Genomic DNA, 19776 nt, shown 5'->3' with positions numbered 1-19776 from the left:
CATAACTATAATAAAACCAGTACTATTTGGAACCAACACAATTTTAAACATAAATGCAAATTAGGGCAATGTTTCCCCAAGATAATAAAATAGAGCAGCATTAGTTCTGAGACAGTAGTTATTCCTTATTATCCTGAGGGATTGGTTCCAGAGCCTCCTTACATCATTGCAAAATCTGTAGATGCTGGTCTATTATATAAAATGGCACATTATTTGCATATAACCTATGCACATCCTTCTTTATATTTCAAATCATTTCTAGATAACTTATAATACCTAATATAAATGCCATGTAAATAATTTTGATACTGTATTGTTTAGGGAAGGACAAGATAAAAATTAAAAAAGCTTGTACATATTCAGTACAGATACAGTTTTTCTTTCATTTTTTTTTTTTTTTTTGGTGTGTGTGGTACTAGAGATGGGATGTATCTGAGATACATCCCAGCCCTATTTTTTATTCTTTATTTTGAAACAGGGTCTCATTGAATTGCAAAGAGCCTCACTAAGGAGTACCTGAGGCTGCCGGTGAACCACAATCCTGTCTCAGCCTCCCAAATGCTGGGATTACAAGTGTGTACCACCAAGCCCAGCTTCCATTTATGTTTTTGATCCAAAATTTGTTGAGTCTACTGATGTAGGAGTGGCAGATAAGGAGGGCCAACTGCACCGTCTTACATGCTTTACTATTTATACTATATTTGAAGTGTCTGTAACTCCATTTTCAGAGTTGAATTCTACAGAAATATTGACTTCTTTACTAAAATGTTCAGCATAATGCTAACAATGGGAAATGAACCTGCTTGCCTGGAATCACAACAAAGAAAGGAAGATAATTCTTGATGGAACAATTTGTCTTTTATTAGTTTAGAAATGGACTTTCTTTCCAATAAAGTAGGTCTAATAACAGTTCTACCTGAAAACTTTTGTCTGAAATATTGAGTCACTTATTGGGATCAAAAGGTATAATATTAACCAATATTACCCTCTTTTTGTAATAGAAATTACTGGGAAAAGTTAACATTTTGATTTTCTAAGTTAATTTTTTTTTAATCTATTAAAATGCCTTCTGATTTTGTAAAACACGTTCTTGTTTTAAGAAAAAATACATTCAGGAGCTGGGTGTGGTGGTGCACGCTTGTAATCTTAGTACTTAGGAGGCTAAGACAGAAGGATCCAGGTTCACGGCCAGCCTCAGCTACTGAGTAAGGCCCTTCACAACTTAGTGAGACCCTGTTCCAAAATAAAGAATAAAAAAGCTGGGTGTGGCTTGTAATCCCAGTATTCGAGAGGTTGAGACCAGAGGATCATGGTTTGTGGCTTGTAATCCCAGTATTCGAGAGGTTGAGACCAGAGGATCACGGTTTGTGGACAGCCTCAGTTACTTAGTGAGGCCCTTCGCAACTCCGTGGGAGACCCTGTTTCAAAAATAAACAGACTAAAAAATAGGACTGGGGGGGGGTAGCTTGGAGATACAATGCCCCTGGGTTCCATTCTCAATACTCAAAAAAAAAAAAAAAAAAGAGTTAAAAAAGAATATAGCCTCAGATACTTAGTGAGGCCCTCTGCAAATCAGTGAGACCTGGTTTCAAAATAAAGAATAAAAAATAGGGCAGGGGGTGTAGCTCGGAGGTCCAATTCCCCTGGGTTCCATCCCCAGACCCGCAAAAAAAAAAAAGAAAAAAAAAATTGGGTTAGGGGTGTAGCTCAGAGGCGGAATGCCCCTAGGTTCAATCCCCAGCAAACACACACACACACACACACACACACACACACACACACACACACACACAAATTCTGAATCTATAGCATTACAGAGAGAAAAATTTTTTAGTATATTTTAAGAGTATTTTCACCGGGCGTGGTGGCTCACGCTTGTAATCCCAGCGCTTGGGAGGCTGAGATAGAAGGATTGCACAGGTTCAAAGCCAGCCTCAGGTCCTTAGTGAGGCTCTCAGCAACTTAGTGAGACCCTGTTTACAAATAAAATATATATGAGGTCTGGGAGTATAGCTCGGAGGTAGAGAAGGCCCTGGGTTCCACCACTGTAGCACACACACACAATAAATCTTTTTTGGTACTGAGGACTGAACCTAGGAACATTCTATCTCTAAGCTACATCCTCAGACCTTTTTATCCTTTTTATTTTGAAACAGCATCTCACTAAGCTGCTGAGGTTGGCCTCGAGCCTGTAATGCTCCCATCTCAGCCTCCCATGTATCCAGGATTATAGGATTGTGTTACCATGCCTGGCTAAGTCAAATTTTAATATAATGAAACCAGAGACTAGGTACTTTAAAGAAACTTAAAAAAATATTTTGGCATGGGAGAAACTCCCCATATTTGACATGGTTCTGGGGAGGAATAATATTGTTAAAGGATAAGTAAAACTGTCCTGGGAGAGGTTGTAAAATATAGACAAGTGACAGAACTTGTTAATGCATATGACACGCTATTAATTATAGAGTTGGTCAACATTCTTCTGGAGTGCAGTGCTTGGGGGAAGTTTTTGAGTAGAAATATGCTGTATATTAATAGAAGTAGACAGAAAATTAGATTTTGAGCTGGGTGTGGTGGCACACGCTTGTAATCCCCGCGTTTGGGAGGCTGAGACAGGAGGATCACGTAGGTTCGAAGCCAGCCTCAGCTACTTAGTGAATCTCTCAGCAACTTAAGTGAGACCCTGTTTCCAAATAAAATATAAAATGGGTCTGGGAATATAGCCCGGAGGTAGAAAGCCTCTGGGTTCCACCTCCAGTACCACCAAAAAAAAAAAAAAAAAGCCGGGTGTGGTGGCGCACGCTTATAATCCCTGCGCTTGGGAGGCTGAGACAGGAGGATCGCACGGGTTCGAAGCCAGCCTCAGCTACTTAGTGAGGCTTTCAGCAACTTAGTGAGACCCTGTTTCCAAATAAAATGTAAAAAAAGGTCTGGGAGTATAGCCCGGAGGAAGAAAGCCTCTGAGTTCCACCCCCAGTACCACCCAAAAAGAAAAAAAAAAGAAAAAAAAAGAAAATTAGATTTTGTAGTTCAATTTGGTGATCGATGAATTCTATAATGAATTGCAAACTTTAATGCCAAGAGATGTCAATTTCAGAAGAAAATACATATAGAACGAAAAGTGAATACTAAAAAGTAATACAAAATATAATTATGAACTAGCTATTGTAAACATTTACACATTTGTGGTGCTTAATATTTTTTCCAAATAAATTTGAAAGTAAGATTGTAAAAGATTATGTATTATTTTGATATGTCTGGACGGGAAGATGATTTGAAGCAGATAAGAAAAAAATTCAGACTCTTCCAACTTCAGATGATAGCCAAAGAACCCGTCTCTTCTGATTTCAGAAGGTAGAGAGTTAAATGACCTTATCTTACAGTAGGTGAGTTATATACAACTGTTCAAACAACTGGACCATAAAAAAAAAAATGGCAGTGGCAGGTATATAGGGTGGTGGTTAAATAAAGCAGGGAAGGGAAGCCTTAAGGTGAAGTATATATTAACTTGATATTTTTTATGTGTGGTGCTAGAGATTGAAGCCAGGAGCATTCTACCTCTGAGATACACTCCCCAGCTCTATTATTATTATTATTATTATTATTATTATTATTATTACTACTACTACTATATTGTGGGGCATTCGACCTCTGAGCTATAACCCCTGCCCTATTTTTTATTCTTTATTTTGAAACAGGGTCTCACTGAGTTGCAAAGAGTCTCACTAAGTAGCTGAGGCTGTCCTCAAACTGCGATCCTCCGATCTCAGCCTCCCAAATGCTGGGATTACAAGCATGTGCCACCACGCCCGGCTAAAAAGAATTTTAAGAGACCAATGATAATAACTCTTGTGGCTTATTTTTGCATGTGGGGCATAGATCATTTGCTAATTCATGGAACAGTGTCTCTATATATTTCTCAAAATAACTTAGAACCCCAAGTCTTCAAATGTGTCCATCTTAGATTGTGTTGTTTGCCAAAGCAATTCGAAACTAAATTTCAAAATAAAATTGATAGACATGTGAAAGGATGGTGTGGCATACACAGAAAAAGATAGTTTTTCCATAATCTCTTTTTAGCCATCAAACACCAGCGCCAGAAAGAAAATGCAATGACAATTGGTAGTTACCTCTAGAAAGGCTGGATTTAGTAACCCATGTATTCAGGTTTTCAGAGCCATGCTTTTTTTCAGTTTAAACACAGGCGAAAGAGTAAAAAAAAAAAAAAAAAAAAAAAAGAGTTTTTCTTTTAAACTTTTGCTATGTTTTTCTAAGTGTGCCCTTAAGAAACAACCGAGGCTAAAGTATTCTCATTTCCAGCCTCTTACAGTTGTATCTGATTTATAATAAAACTTTACATAGGTATTTTAATAGGGGGTGTTTATATTTCATAACATTAATACAAAGATAAATCTCACTTTTCAGATAAATATTTACCTAATTTCGAGACTCAGAAGGAGAACGTCAGAATGCAACAGAGGGGTGGAAAAACAAATCAAGAGTAAAGTATAGTATAAGCAAAAATTAACTTTTACAAAATGAGAACCTCCACTATCTTGGAAAATCCCCTCTATTCAATTCCCCACAGATCCCCCAAACCAGCACTGGGTCATATGTGTGCTGGCAAACACTGCACCGCTGAACTTTACCCCCAATCCCCTAACTTGTCTTGGTATCATGGTACCACGTATTAATGTCTCAGTGAGATAGAAACAGGACAATATAATAGTCTTCCAACTTGAACGACTGCAGGAAGTGAAACAAGAATTTTTTAAATTTCTTCCCCCCAGCACTTCAATTTGAAATAAATGAAATTACTACACGTAATCATAAGAGTACAATTTTTATTGGCCTGCAGTAGCTACACATGAATAGGAAGACTTTTCAGTCCACTTCTCCCAAACAGATTTTTCATTCCCCTGAGGTTGTACATTCTTCACTGTATAAAGATTCACCATAAATTCTTATTTTTTGGAATCTCAAATAGTTGCAATACTATTTGAATACAATACAAAAGGGTATTCTGCATAAAAGGGTCGTTAACATCTCACTGGCCAAATAGCCCTTTAGAAAACAACTCTCAAGGGAAAAGGTTGCCCTTGGCTGTGAGTCTGTGTACTTTGTGGTTGTCTATGCCAGACAGAAAGATCGAACTGGAGAGGGAACCCGGGGCTGAAGCAGGGCTGTGTGGGCAGAGTGGTGTGTAATACTAATGGAAATAGGGTTACTGGTGGAGGAAGAGCTGCGGCTGATTCTCCAAAGGGAAGATGAGTGAGTGTGCCTGACATATTTCTGAGAAGGCTTCTTCCAAAGGGCAGCTGTGTTGGGAAGCAAGGTCTAGTGCGACAAGATTAAAAAAGGGAGAGTAAGTGACCACTAGATCTCTAATGCTTAGTATGGAGATGGAGGGCACATCCGCACAATGTCCTGAATGAATGAAAGAACGCAAAGTAGAAGAAAACTTCGGCTTGGGGAAGGCAACTGCCCGAAGAAGAGGTACCGTGGGGAAAAGGCAAAGAAAACCGGGGGAATGAGGCCGAACTCTTAGTGCCAGGAAGACCGGAGAAGGCTGCGGGGTTCGCAAGGGCACTGACCAGAGAGAACTCGGTGCCGGGCCAGTTGACACGGAAAGGGATATCGTCGCTGAGCTGAGGAAGCGCTCTGCCGCCGCCAGACGCCTCCAGGAGGCCGCAAAGGACCAGTAACACCGGCCCTCCGGGGGCCAGACTCCGCACGCCGCCGCCTCCTTCCTCCATCCTCCGCCGCCGCCTGGTCCAGCCGCCGCCGCAACCTCCTCTGCCCAAAGAGGACACGAGGAGGAGGAGGCGGAGGAGGAGGCGGCGGGACGACTAGGCGCTCAGAGAGCGGGGGACCCAACCGCCGCCACGTCTCCTTCCGGAGAGCCCGGCAACGCCGCGTCCGCCCCTCGCCCGCCACCACTTCCGGGGCAGGGCGCATCAACATCCGGGGCGAGGGGCCGTCTACGGAGGCCCGCACGCGGCGCGCGAGGCCGGGCTTCCGCGGCCGCATCCCGGCGGGGGGCGCGAGTGCGGAGGGCTTTTGGGAGCGGACGCCGGGTCCGGCTTCGGACCAGCCTTTCCCGCTGAGGAGCGGCAGCCTGCGCGCCGGTGAGTTCTGGAGGCTCTGCCGCTCCCGCTCGCCTCGCGGGCGGCTCCGGTGGGTGGGCGGCGGCCGGGCGGACGCGCCCGGAATGGGAGCCGGTGCTGATTCGTGGAGGAGAAAAATCGAGGTAGCGACGGGAAGTGACTGCCTTCCTCCCCGCCGTGCGCGGCACTTTGCCGTCTTTTCTGTTGTACACTTCGCCTTTCCCGTCCGAAGCTTCTCTCCGCCTCTTCTGCGGCGGGTTGTGGCCCTCTAGGCATTCAGCAGTTTCTGACCAACGCGGGGCATTTTGGTCAGCTCCCGCTGCCCGGTGTTTGGGGGAAACCTGCCATCCTCCAGTGTAAAGAATGCCCGGGCCCCCAAGGTTGGCTCGGATGAGACTCTCCCCAGGGAAGGCAGCTAGACCTCTGGTGGGGCTCCTCCGACCCGGGATTGAAGTGCTGGAGTGTTTTATCCAGAAGCTGATCGATGTGAGGGTCAGAGCAGGTGAATGCGAAACTTACTAACTAAATCAAGCCTTGACATTTAAAAATTAAGCAAACAATTTAATCTCCTTTAATCTCCAGTATAATAGATTGGACAGTGTTGGCCATAGAACACCTATTATTCTCCTCCTGGGAGGTGGGAGAAGCTAAACTGGTTTGCTAAATTTGTTAAGGACTACTTTCTCCTCCAATTTCAACCAAGTCAAAGAGAGCAGTTCCTTTTATTTCTATAAGTTTTGTTTTTTGATACAGTGGAAAAATTCACAATATCAAAAAAGCGCTACTTAATTTCAGAGTTGAAATTCCAGTCATTAATTTATTTAGCCCTTTTTCATGGTTAATGTGTGCCAGGCCGTTGGGATTGGTTAAACGGCAAAAAGTGGGTTTCTGTCCGCTTTTCATAGCCCAGCAAGGTAGATTATACAAACAAATAATTGCAAATAACAATTATTTGCCATAGTGTGGCAATAACAAAGTAGCATTTATTTGGCATTTGCTCTCTGTAAAGTATTTTCTGTGTATGATGTCATAATCTTTATGAAGCAGGTATTATAGATTATACAGTAGAGGGGGGTTAGGTTGGTGGTGTAAATAAGTGAAGAACTCTGAGGTTGGTCAGAAAAGGCTTCCCAGGAAAGGTGACACTAGAACTGGGTGTTAAGTAGTTCATTAGGCAGATGGTCCTCCTAGATGGTTCATTAGAGTTTCTTGGTGTGTCAGAGGGCAGGATGGGATGGTATCAGCAGCAGGAAATTGGTGCTGTAGAGGAAGAGGGGTAAGTTTAGAAACTCGAGGTGACGCCTGTTTTTTTTGCAGTACTGTGGATGGAACCAGGCCCATTCTACCTCCGAGCGACACCCCCAGCCCTATATTTTTATTCTTTATTTTGAAACAGGGTCTCACTGAGTTGCAAAGGGCCTCACTAAGTAGCTGAGCCTGTCCTCGAACCGCTATTCCTATCTCAGCCTCTGTGTTGTAGAGGGCCTTACTAGTTGAGGCTTTCTGTGAATCCGGTCTCAGCCTCCCAAATGCTGGGATTACACGTGTGCACCAGCATGTCTGGCTCAACGCCTGCTTTTTAAGTATACAAAGCTACTAAGATGAATTCCAAATGGATTATCTACTCATTTATTTTTATGTACTGTTTTGTGGTGCTGGGCTTTGAGCCCAGGGCCTCATGTGTACTAGGTAGGTAGATGATCTGCCACTGATCCCTAGCCTGGATTTAATGTTTAAATGAACAACAAATAATAGAAGAAAATTTAGGAGAGTGTTTGAGTAATCTTGGTGTTTAAGATAGTCCTAAACTGGGCATGGTGGCGCATGCCTGTAATCCCAGCATTCTGGAGGTGGAGACTGGAGGATCCAGGTTCCTGGACAGCCTCAGCTACTTAGCGAGGCCCTTTGCAGCTCAGTGAGACCCTGTTTCAAAAAATAAAAGACTAGCTCCACATGGCAGCTCACGCTTGTAATCCCAGCATTCAGGAGGCTGAGACAGGAGAATAGTGGTTCCAGGACAGCCTCAGCTACTTAGTGAGGCCCTTTGCAACTCAGTGAGACCCTGTTTCAAAATAAAGAATAAAAAATAGGTCTGGGGCTGTAGTTAGGAGGTAGTACTGGGTTCCATCTCTAGTACTGCAAAACCAACCAACCAAGCAACCCACAAAAAATAAAAAGACTAAGAAATAGGACTGGGGCTATAGCTCAAGAGGTACAATGCCCCTGGGTTCCATCCCCAGTACCACCAAAAAAGGAAAAAAAAAAAACAAAAAACAAAAAAAGATAGGAAGCCCTAAAAGAGTCTTGAAGAAAAAGAGAAGTATTTGATGCAAAATGAAAAACTCACTCAATTTTTTTTTATGCTGGGGGTTGGACTCAGGGACGCTATACCCCCAGCCCTATATTGTATTCTTTATTTTGAAACAGGGTCTCACTAAGTTGCAGAGGGCCTCACTAAGTAGTTGAGGCCTGCTGCAAAACTGTGATCCTCCTGTCTCAGCTTCCCAAGTACTGGGATTACAAGTGTACACCACCACACTTGCTAAAAATGAACAATTTCTGTATGGCCCTGATTTAGCCTCTGGGATTAGGGTGTTTGGTCTGTTCTCATTGGAGCACTAAGAAATCTTTTTCCCCTCTCCTTCTCCCTTTTTATTTTTTTGTGGCACTGGGGATTGAACCCAGGGACATTTTGCCTCTGAGCTACACCCTTAATCCTTCCTTTTTATTTTTTATTTTAAGGTATGGTCTCACCAAGTTGCTAATGCTGACCTTGAACTTGTGATCCTCTTTTCTCAGACTCCCAAGTACATAGGTGTGTGTCACCATGCTTGCTTGCTTGCTTGATTTATTTATTTATTTATTGTACTGGAGATGAAACCCAGTGGCATTTTACCTCAGGCACAGCCTCAGTTTAGTGGAGCCCTTTGCAACTCAATGAGATCTTGTTTCAAAATCTAGAATGAAGCTGATAGTGGTGGTGCACTCCTGTAATATCAGCAAAGACTGTAGAATTGCAGTTTGTGAAAGCCTTAGTTACTTAGGCCCTTTGCAACTCAATGTGACCCTGTTTCAAAAACTAAAAAAACTAAAAAATTGGACTGCGGTATAGCTCGGAGGTACAGTGCCCCTGGGTTTCATCCCTAGTACCTCAAAACAAAGCAAAACAAAACAACCCAAAAAACTCTAGAAGTTGTATATTGTTCTGTAAATTGTTACAGGCTGAACATGGAAGCAAAGTAAAAGAAACTATTTGATTTTCTTAACCTAGGTGTGTGCACAATCTGGTGGAAGATCCCTTGTTAGAGGATAATTTTTTGGTTTCTGATTGTTTAAGGTAAGATTTAAGTTTTCACAACTTATGGATTGGGAGAAATATATATTGCAAGCAATATACCTTATAAGATATTAATATACAGAACATAGAAGAAACTCAAACCACTATATAGAAAGGAAACAAGTTATCTGATTACAAAATGGGCAAGGGACTTGGAATAGACCTTTCTCAAAAGAAGATCTACAAATGGCCAACAGGTTTATGAAAAAATGTTCATCACCACCACTCGTCACAGAAATGCAAGTTAGGACTATAAGAGTTATCATTTCATACCTGACAGAATAGCTATTAACAAAAAGATAAAAGACAAGTGTTGGTGTGGATGTGGACAAAAGGAAGCCATTGTGCCCTTTTGGTGGATATGTAATAAAGTAGTATAGTTATTATGGAACATTGTATAGAGGTTTCTTGAAAAATTAAAAACAGAACTATATGATTCAGAATCTCACTTCTGAGTATTTCTCCCAAATATGTGAAATTTGTGTGTGGAAGAGAATTCTGCATTCCCATTTTATTGCAGTACTATTCACTATAGCCAATATGTGGAATCAACCTGTGCCCATCAAAGTATGAAGGGATAGGGATATATAAGATACATGTGCAATGGAATACTGGAAGTCATTATGTTAAGTGAAATTTACCAGGTCCAGAAAGACATAAATGTTACATGTTCTCACCTATGTGAAATCTAAAATAATCAAATACTAAGAAGCAGAGAGTAGAATAGTGCTTTTCAGAGATAGGCAGGTGGGTATGAAGAACGGGAAGATGATGGTCAAAGAGTACAGAACCTTAATTAGATAGGAGAAATAAGTTCCTTCCTTCCTTCCTTCCTTTTTTTTTTTTTTTTTTTGTGGTCCTGGGAATGAAATCCGGGGGCTTTCAACCTCAGGCTATACACCTGGACCTCTTATATTTTATGTGGAAACAGGGTCTCACTAAATTGCTGAGGCTGGCTTCGAACCTGCATGATCATCCTGTCTCAGCTTCCCAAGTAGTGGGATTACAAGCATGAGATACCATCATGGGCTAAAATAAGATTTTTAAAAATATTTATTATATAGAACGTGGATATAATATATCCACAGTAAATTACAATGTATTTTTCTAGAGTTCTATCCTAGTAAATTTCAAAGGTTCTCACCTCATGAAATGAGGTGTTGGAAGTGCTGTATATATGTATGTCCCTATCACTCTGAACTGTATTATATGAGATTACAGTACACCAATAAAATTATATGTATAAAAAAAAGAGTAAGCAGCCAGGCATGGTGACACACGCTTGTTATCCCAGTACTTGGGAGGCTGAGACAGGAGGATCACTCAGGTTTGAAGCCAACCTTGGTTACTTAGTGAGGCTCTCAGCAACTTAGTGAGACCCTGTTTCCAAATAAAATATAAAATAGGTCTGGGAGTGTAGCCCAGTGGTAGAAAGGATGTCTTCCATCCCTGGTAACTCCCCCCCCCCCAAATAAACAGATTCAAATACAGCTATGTCTGTGCCTGCCGGTTGTGTGAGAAGACTTAAAAGAAGGCTTGGTTGTCACCAATTTGAGTGAAGAGTATTAATAAAAATTATTTCATAAAAATAAAATCAGGTGATGGATATATTATTTTGATTTAAGTATTCCATGTTGTATGCATAAATCATAATATCACATTGTACCTCATAAGTATACACAACTATTATTTGTCAGTTTATAATAAAATAATTGTTTTGTGTTCACATTGTGCTTCATTTTGCTTACATGGGAATCTAAGGTGTTGGAGTCATCTCAGCCTATTATTATTATTATTATTATTATCAATATTTGTTGTTGTTGTTGTTGTTCTACTTCTGAGCTACACCCTGTTCCTTTAAATTTTTTTTTTTTCTTTGCGGGTCTTGGGCTGGAACTCAGGGACATTCGACCTCCGAGCCATACTCTCTGCCCTATTTTTTTATTTGTTATTTTGAAACAGGGTCTCACTAAGTTATGGAGGGCCTCACTAAGTAGCTGAGGCTGTCTGTGAACCATGATCCTCCAGTCTCAGCCTCCCAAATGTTCAGATTACAAGCGTGCACCACCACACCAGGCTAAAAATTTTGTATTTTGAAATGGGATCTTGCTAAGTTGCTGTGATCCTCCTGTCTCAGCCGACCAAGTACTGGGATACAGGCTTTTCCCACCAGGCCTGGTGTCCGAATTGAATTTTAGCACTTCTTATTAAGAAATGTTATAAAACTATTTTGTAAGTTAAAGGCTAAAATTAACATTATAAAGGCACAACTAAAGTACTGTGTGTGTACTAAAGTGCATGTATGTCATTGTCAACATGATTTACATTATGATGTGAGACTATAATGTACCAATAAAAGCATATAAAAAAGCACAACTGTACTTTGTATATACTGTGAAAAATGTCGCTCATTTTTTCTAAAAGCCTTTAAATTGATATGAGTATCTTAAAGCCTTTTTGTTAATGTTATTTTCTGTTCTGATCATTATTTCACATTTAATATATGTCACGTGCAGGGAGGTAATGTGAGAAAAAATTTTCCACTTGGGAAAGATGAATTCCATTTTTAGTATACTATATTTTCATGCATGTGTAGCTCAACTGGAGATGCCTTCATGTATCAGATATGTAGAGAGTTGTAGAGGGTGAGAGAATGGGCTGGAGATAGGAATCCCCCAAAATGGTAATGGAAGCTTAAGAGTTGATGAATTTGTGTATCTGGTAAAGAATAAAGGACTGAAAATGGAAATACAATGAAATGGTCTGCCTTTTTAGCCTTAGTGACATGGTATGCTTGGCTACTAGTGTCTGATGCATCAGAGTGGAAATAAGGAAGAGTACAGAGAGATCTTTGGGTTGAAAACAGGAAATAGGTCTTGGAGAGCTGAGACTACAGTGATTAGGTAGAGTGTAACAGTAAAGTTGGATTGGAGAATAATTAAAATGAGTTGATACAGAAGTGGAACACTAGTTAATTTTCTGTGAAAGTAAAAAAAGAATGAGCCAGGTGTGGTGGTGCATACTTCTAATCCCAGTCCTTGGGAGGTAGAGGTAGGATGATTGCAGGTTTGCAGCCAGCTTTAGCCATTTAGTGAAGTTGTCCACAACTTAGTGAGACTCTGCTTCAAGAATAAAGAATAAACTGAGGCTGGGGGTGTAGCTTCGATGGAGAAAGCACCTGGGTCTGATCCCCAGTAAAAACACACACACACACACACACACACACACACACACACACACGGAATAAGAGTTTGTAGGGGTAAGTGGTGATTTTTCCAGTTAAAGAGAGTGTGTGTAGACAAGCTATTTATAAAGGGGGGAGGTTTGGTACACTTAAACAAGACCGGGCGTGGTGGTGCAGGCTTGTAATCCCCGAGCTTGGGAGGCTGAGACAGGAGGATTGCGCAGGTTCGAAGCCAGCCTCTCTGGTTTAAGAGACCCTGTTTCAAAAAAAAACTGGGAGTGTAGCCCGGAGGTAGAGTGTTTCCAGGAACCCAAGTACCACACACACACACACACACACACAAAAAAAAAAACCCAAGAAGGTGATACTGAGGTGTGTTAGTATTTTAGAAAGATAAAATGCATTTTAAGAACTCTGCAATTCAAGAAAGCTAAAGACATTTTTCTCTTCTCATTTTTTCCTTCTATTTATTTATATATATTTATTTATTCATTTATTTATGGTATTAGTGATTGAACCTAGTGCTCTATTACTGAGGTATAGTCCCAGTCCCCTTTTAAATTTTATCCTAAGGCAGTGCTAGCTTCAAATTTGTGACCCTCCTTCCTCAGCTTTCTGAGTTGCTGAGATTACAGATATGCACCACCATGCCTGGCTGATAAAATTTTTATTATATAAATTTGACAGAAAAATGATTTGTTAGAATTCTTTGATTAGATTAAAAATAACACTGCTGGGCGTGGTGGCGTACACTTGTAATTCTAGCATTTGGGAGGCTGAGACATGAACATCAGGGTTCGCTACCTAGTGAGGTTCTTTGCAACTCAGTGAGACCCTGTTTCAAAATAGGACTGGGGGTGTCACTCATAGGTAGAATGCCCGTGGGTTCCATCCCCAGTACCCTCCCCCGCAAAAAAAGTCACTAATATGTGAGTCCTTAATATATATGCAATAGGGTGAGTTCAAGGTTTTAAGAATGCATAAAAATGGATTGTTAAAAGTTGAATAAATTAATAGAAAATGTAGTCAGAATTTTTTTCAAAATATATGTGTAATAGAAACTTTTTATTGTCTATATGTACTTTTGTTGGTGCATTGTAGTTTCACTTAATGTAGTTCAGAGAGATAGAGACATATGTGCACACAGCAGTTGGTGAGCTTCCTCCCTACTCCCTCTTCCCATGCATGATATCAAGATAGGCATTGGTATTCCCCCATATGTACATAACATCAGTGGAAACATTTCCTTTATTCTCTCTACTCCCAGTAAACTTAGCATGATATGATGAAAGGGAATTTTATTTTATTTATCCCTTGTGATACTGGGGGTTGAATCCAGGATCATTCTGTCTTTGAGCTGTACCCTCTCTCTCCCAGCCAGTCCTTTTTATCTTTTTTTTTTTTTTTTTTGAGACAGGTTTTTACTAGGTTGCTGAGAGTTTCACTAAGTTGCTGAGGCAGTCTTGAACTTGCAATCCTCCTATCTCAACCTCCTAAATACTGGGATTATGAGTGTGTGCCACCACACCTGGCAAAAGGCTATGTGTAGTACTAGGGTTGAATTTATTGTGTTCTACCTCTGAACTTCACTTCCAACCCTATTTTATTTTTTACTTTTATTTTTATTTATTTATTTTTAATTTTATTTTTTGGTAGTACTGGGGCTCCTGGAAGCCCTACCTCTGGGCTACACTCCCAGACCTATTTTATATTTTTATTTGGAAACAGGGTCTCTTAAGCCAGTAAGACTGGCTTCGAACCTGCGTGATCCTCCTGTCTCTGCCTCCCAAGCGTGGGGATTACAAGTGTGTGCCACCACGCCCGGCTTTATTTTTATTTTGAAACAAGGTCTTGCTAGGTTGCTGAGAGTCTCATTAAAGGTTGGTTTTGAAACTGATCCTCCTGTTTCAGCCTCGCAAATACTGGGATTACAGCCATGCCTGTATCAAAAAGGATTTTTAAAACACATTTATCATGTACTTGTCGTGAAAGAATGAGAGAGGGTAAATTATAGGAATATGATGCTTACATTGATTCAGTTGCTCAAGATAGAGGGATATGTTCTTACAGTATTTCCTGTTATCAAGGTATTATAGAAAAGAGAAATCTATTACAAGAAATGTTGATTGGTAGAACAAGTCTAGTTCTTAAACTATAGGTATGGTTCTAATCATTATTAGTCTTAAATATTGAGTCCATGGTACTTTACATATAATATATAATATTATTAGATAAGAGTTTTGAAGCTGGACCTGGTGGCACATACTTGTAATCCTAGTACTTGGGAGGCTGAGAAAGGAGGATCATGCAGATTTAAAACCAGCCTCAGCACCTTAGTGAGATACTGTTTCCAAATAGAATATAAAAATAGGTCTCACTGAGTTGCAAAGGGCCTCACTAAGTAGCTGAGGCTGTTTAGGAACTGAGATTCTCCTGTCTTGGCCTCCTGAATGCTGGGATTACAAGTTTATAGCCTGGAGTATAGACAGGGAGTATAGTTTAGAGGTAGAAAGCCCCTTGGTTCCATCCCCAGTACCACCAAAAAAAAAAAAAAAAATTTTTTTGAGATTAGATAATAGATATAATGAGCATTCTGTCAGGTACTGAGTAATGTTTTACATATATTAAAATTAAATGGCTATTTAGAGCCGGGCGTGGTGGCTCACACTTGTAATCCCAGTATTCAGGAGGCTGAGACAGGAAGATCTCAATTTGTGGACAGCCTCAGCTTTTTAGTGAGGCCCTTTGCAACTCAGTGAGACCCTGTTTCAAAATAAAGAATAAAAAAATAGGACTGGGGTGTAGCTCAGAGGTTCCTCTGGGTTTCATCCCCAGTATTACCCCAAAAATGCTTTTCAGGTAGTTTATTAGTAGAATATTAATTTTTTTAAATTTATTTTTATTGGTGCATTGTAATCATATATCACATTGGAATACAAGACTTGAGAGGATATACAAGCACACATCATCCAGTTAGCCCTCATCCAGTCCCCATCCCATTCCCTCCCCCTCTCTCGATCCCATTCTTGTTTGGTGATTAACTTTGATACATTTGTTTATGTACCTCCTGCGTTTTAAAGAGGCTCCATCCTCCCCTATTCCATACCCTCTCATTGGTCACCTTAATTGCTTTACTATAGGGCCCTTTCTATAACTCTACCTCTTCCTGTTGTTCCTTTCCTCCTAGTTTTTGCTGATTAGGAGAAGCATCTGATTTTTATTTTCTGTGATATTTCTCTGTGCATGCCGCGTTGCAAGTACCGATCCCACTCTTGAAGGCCCCAGTAGTGGCCTGGCTACCCGGTGGACTGATCCAGACTTCGCTGGCTCAAGCAGCGGCCTTGCCTCATGGGGAGCCCCATTCTGGCCTCGCTGGTGCCCACAATGGCCTAACCCCTCGGCTGGCTCCGATCCCGGCCTCGGTGGCCCCAGCACCAGCCTAGCCTCAAGGCAGGTTCCATCCCAGCCTCGCTGGCCCGGCACTGGCCTAACCCTTCGGCAGGCTCCGATCCAGGCTTTGGAGGCCTCAGTAGCGGCCTTGCCTCATGGAAGGCTCTGATGCTGGCCATTGGCCCCGGCACCGGCCTAATCCCTCGGCAGGCTCCGATCCCGGCCTCGGAGGCCCCAGCACCGGCCTTGCCTCACAGCAGGCTCTGATGCTGGCCGCTGGCCCCGGCATCGGCCTAAACCCTCAGCAGGCTAGAATATTAATTTTTTCACTCTTGAGATTCATCACGGCAACAGACAGTGGTCACACTTTTAAAATCAGAATTAATAAAATGGGTCACATTCATTTTTTGAAATAGAATTGGTGACTGTTCCCTTTGTTTCTCTGAGTAACTTTATGGTAGTGATATCTAGATGGTGCTTAGTGTGAATGTGTTTTTGGGAGTGGGGAAGAGAACTGTAATAGTGGTCTAGAGTAGGAGTAGAAAGACTTACTTTAAAAACTCTACTCATTAACGTGTGGGGAGAGAAGAAGGCCAGGAGTATACAGTGAGAAACATCAGTATGTCACTTGGAATCTCATTATGATGTATAATTACATTGCACCAATAAAAGTATATAAAAATTCATTCCATTGGAGATTTATATTAAAAGTTTATTTTCCAAATGTAGGTAGGGTTTATACTCATACTGGTTTTGGATTCCTAAAACTGAACATCTAGCTAATAATTTAACTCTGAGAAATGAAAGCCTGAGTTTTTTTACATTTATATAATTAGGGTGGAATGAAGGAAATTTTTTTTTTTTTTTTTTTGTGGTACTGGGGTTCCTGGAAACCCTTCTACCTCCGGGTTACACCCCCAGACCTATTTTTATATATATTTTTTATTTGGAAACAGGGTATCTTAAGCCAGCGCGGCTGACTTCGAACCTGCGCGATCCTCCTGTCTCTGCCTCCCAAGCGTGTGCCACCAAGCCTGGCAAAATGTTTTGAATTTGAGATCTGAGTACTGTAAGGAGAGACTTGTGGTTTTGATGGGAAAGTGTGTATATGTGTGTGTGTGTGTGTATGTGTGTGTGTGTGTGTTTGTGTGGTTTTACTGGGAATGGAACCCAGAGGCCTTCCACCTCCAGGCTATACCCCCAGCCCTATTTTTTTCTTATTTGTAAACAGTGTCTCACTAAGTTGCTGAGGCTGGCTTTGAACCTATGATCCTTATCTCTCAGCCTCCCATGTACTGGGATTACAAGTGTGTGCTGTCAAGCCCGGCACTGAGAAAATTTATACTAGATAACTTTGTACCAGAGTTTTGGTTCTTCCTAGCTTGGTGGTTCCAAATCCTAGCTTTTCTCTGAGTACTATTTATACTTCTTTTTAGTCAGGCTTCTCCCCATCCTAATGAAAATGCATATTTCTTTCCTGGACCCTGTGGAACATGGCCTTACTATAATCCCAAAGTAATTCCTTTTAATATTTTGCAGTGTAATTATGTTTGTTAATGGAAGAATCACAAATTCCTTTGGATCTTGATTTGTTTGTAAAATGAAAAGCTGGTCCTCTTGATTGACCTGTGTGATTCTAAATTATAGTATTTCAATCTTGGATAGACTTATATTTATGGCAAGATACCCATATGTAAAAAATAGCATCCTTTTGTAGTAAATTAAATACTATTTCATTATACAAAAACAATCTTTTTTACCTTCTGGGGAAAGATATAGCTAAAATGGTTAAGTTGAGGTAGGTTTCAAAATAAACTGTAGACACCAAAAAAATTTATATATATATATATATATATATATATATATATATATATATATATATATACTGTAGAAGGATTTTATGGCTTTAGAGTCAGAGACCTGGATTTCTTCCATTTGTTGCATGTATGACTGAGCACAAGTTACTGTGGAAGTAAGTTCAGACAGTTATCCAAAAATGGGGATGTTTGTTTTTCTATATGTAATGTGCTTAGCACATCTTTATATTAATTTTTTTGTGTGTATGGTACTGGGGGTGGAACCCAGGGTCTTTTCTACCTCCGGGCTATACTCTCAGACCTATTTTATATTTTATTTGGAAACAGGATCTCACTAAGTTGCTGAGAGACTCACTAAGTAGCTGAGACTGGCTTCGAACCTGTGTGATCCTCTAGTCTCAGCCTCTCAAGTGCTGGGATTATAAGCGTGCGCCACCACACCTGTTATATTAATAACTTAATATTTTCTGCAGTACTGGAGAAGTGAAATACCTTTTGGAAAATTAAGTATTTAAAATGTTGGAAAATAATTTAGTTATGTAGTGAGTGAATTACTAAGGGGCTAATAAATAGAAAATATGAAAAGGACAATTTGCTACCATGTAGGACAGTTCTATTTTATGGGAAAAACTTCTGTACTAATGTATTAATCATGCCTGGACTTTAGTTTTATAAACTAGCTATTAGAGTTGACATGATACTGACTTTTTTTTTGTTCAAAGATTTTAGTGACTATATATCCTATTGAGAAAGAAATCACCTATACTCAGGAATAATCTGATTAGCTTGAATCAAAGCTAATTCTACACAAATTAGTTTAAGTATTTGTTTTCTACTTGAGCAGCACAAACACAATTGATACTCTTATTTAGGTGACAAGATGTAAGAAAAAAAGTTATGTAGCACATAATCAGATGTCATTTCTTACTTGAAAGAAATTACAATTCCAAAAGTGTTTCAGACATAGAACTTTCATGTGTGTGTATTCTTCATTAATCTGTAATTATCAGAAAGCCCATCCTTTTTTTCAGTTTTAGTATAAGAAAAATATGAAGTGAATGATATTATAATTAGTGGATGTGAGTTGTATAATTTGTGCTCTTTAGCTTTAGTTTTTTTTCTGTGTAGTAAAATGCATTTATTTTAAAAAGGAGAGGGTATAGCACACTATAATTCCAAGGACATTTTTATATTAAAAATGCCAATTTATTTTGTTTAAATTCGAGTTTCACTTAATATCTGAATAACAAATTCACAATCAAGACTGAAGTCTTACCTATATTAACATATATTTCTAAACACACATTATTTTAAGCTTGTGCATATATATATAGGTGGTACTGGGGTTCCTGGAAGCCCTTCTACCTCCGGGCTACACTCCCAGACCTATTTCATATTTTTTTATTTGGAAACAGAGTCTCTTAAGCCAGTGAGGCTGGCTTCGAACCAGCACGATCCTCCATTCTCTGCCTCCCAAGCACGGGGATTACAAGCGTGCACCACCACACCTGGCTAAGCTTATATATTTTAAACCATGGTTATAGAATTAGTTTATAGGAATATATTGATATAATCTTATATTTATTGAATTTTGGTTTAATTCTCTATGACTTCAAAATAGTATTATGATATGAAACAGCAGAATTATTACTCTGATAAAACAAGAACTGAACTGAGTCTGAAATGAATATTTCTAAATACTTTGCTTCTATTAAGTGTTCAATATTATATAGTTAGGAAATATTTGTTATTAAAACTTGAATTTCTTCTTTCTTTATATTCCAATCTTCTGAATGTGTATTTTAGGACACTTGCAATTAATATTGTAAATTTAGATAGATATCCTGACTATAACATTAAAAATAATGTCTTCAGGCAAACACATTTTTAAATCTTACTGCCATTGTGCACTGAAGTTATTCTTTGAAGACTAAATGCTTG

General features: G+C 40.0%; 2 protein-coding genes across 4 annotated transcripts in view; one reads left to right on the top strand and one right to left on the bottom strand.

Moving 5' to 3' along the window:
* ERLEC1 (endoplasmic reticulum lectin 1) overlaps nt 1-5795 on the bottom strand; it is a gene marked incomplete at both ends in the record, with an annotated part of 37856 nt that extends 32061 nt beyond the window's left edge. For 2 of the 3 annotated variants that reach the window (XM_080711112.1, XM_080711113.1), the window contains one exon: nt 5595-5756. In XM_080711112.1, the coding sequence (XP_080567238.1) occupies nt 5595-5756 (162 nt within the window). Of the gene's footprint in view, nt 1-5594 lie in introns of all 3 variants that reach the window. The other variant, XM_080711114.1, reaches the window with a different exon arrangement.
* LOC308273874 (ankyrin repeat and SOCS box protein 3) overlaps nt 1-19776 on the top strand; it is a gene marked incomplete at its 3' end in the record, with an annotated part of 223946 nt that overhangs the window by 90126 nt on the left and 114044 nt on the right. The gene's annotated exons all lie outside the window — the stretch shown is intronic.

This window comes from Muscardinus avellanarius (genome assembly GCF_963383645.1).
Source record: "Muscardinus avellanarius genome assembly, chromosome: 15".
NCBI lineage: Eukaryota > Metazoa > Chordata > Mammalia > Rodentia > Gliridae > Muscardinus > Muscardinus avellanarius.
Note: the sequence above shows the minus strand (reverse complement) of the source record. Positions and strands in the feature narration are given on the sequence as shown.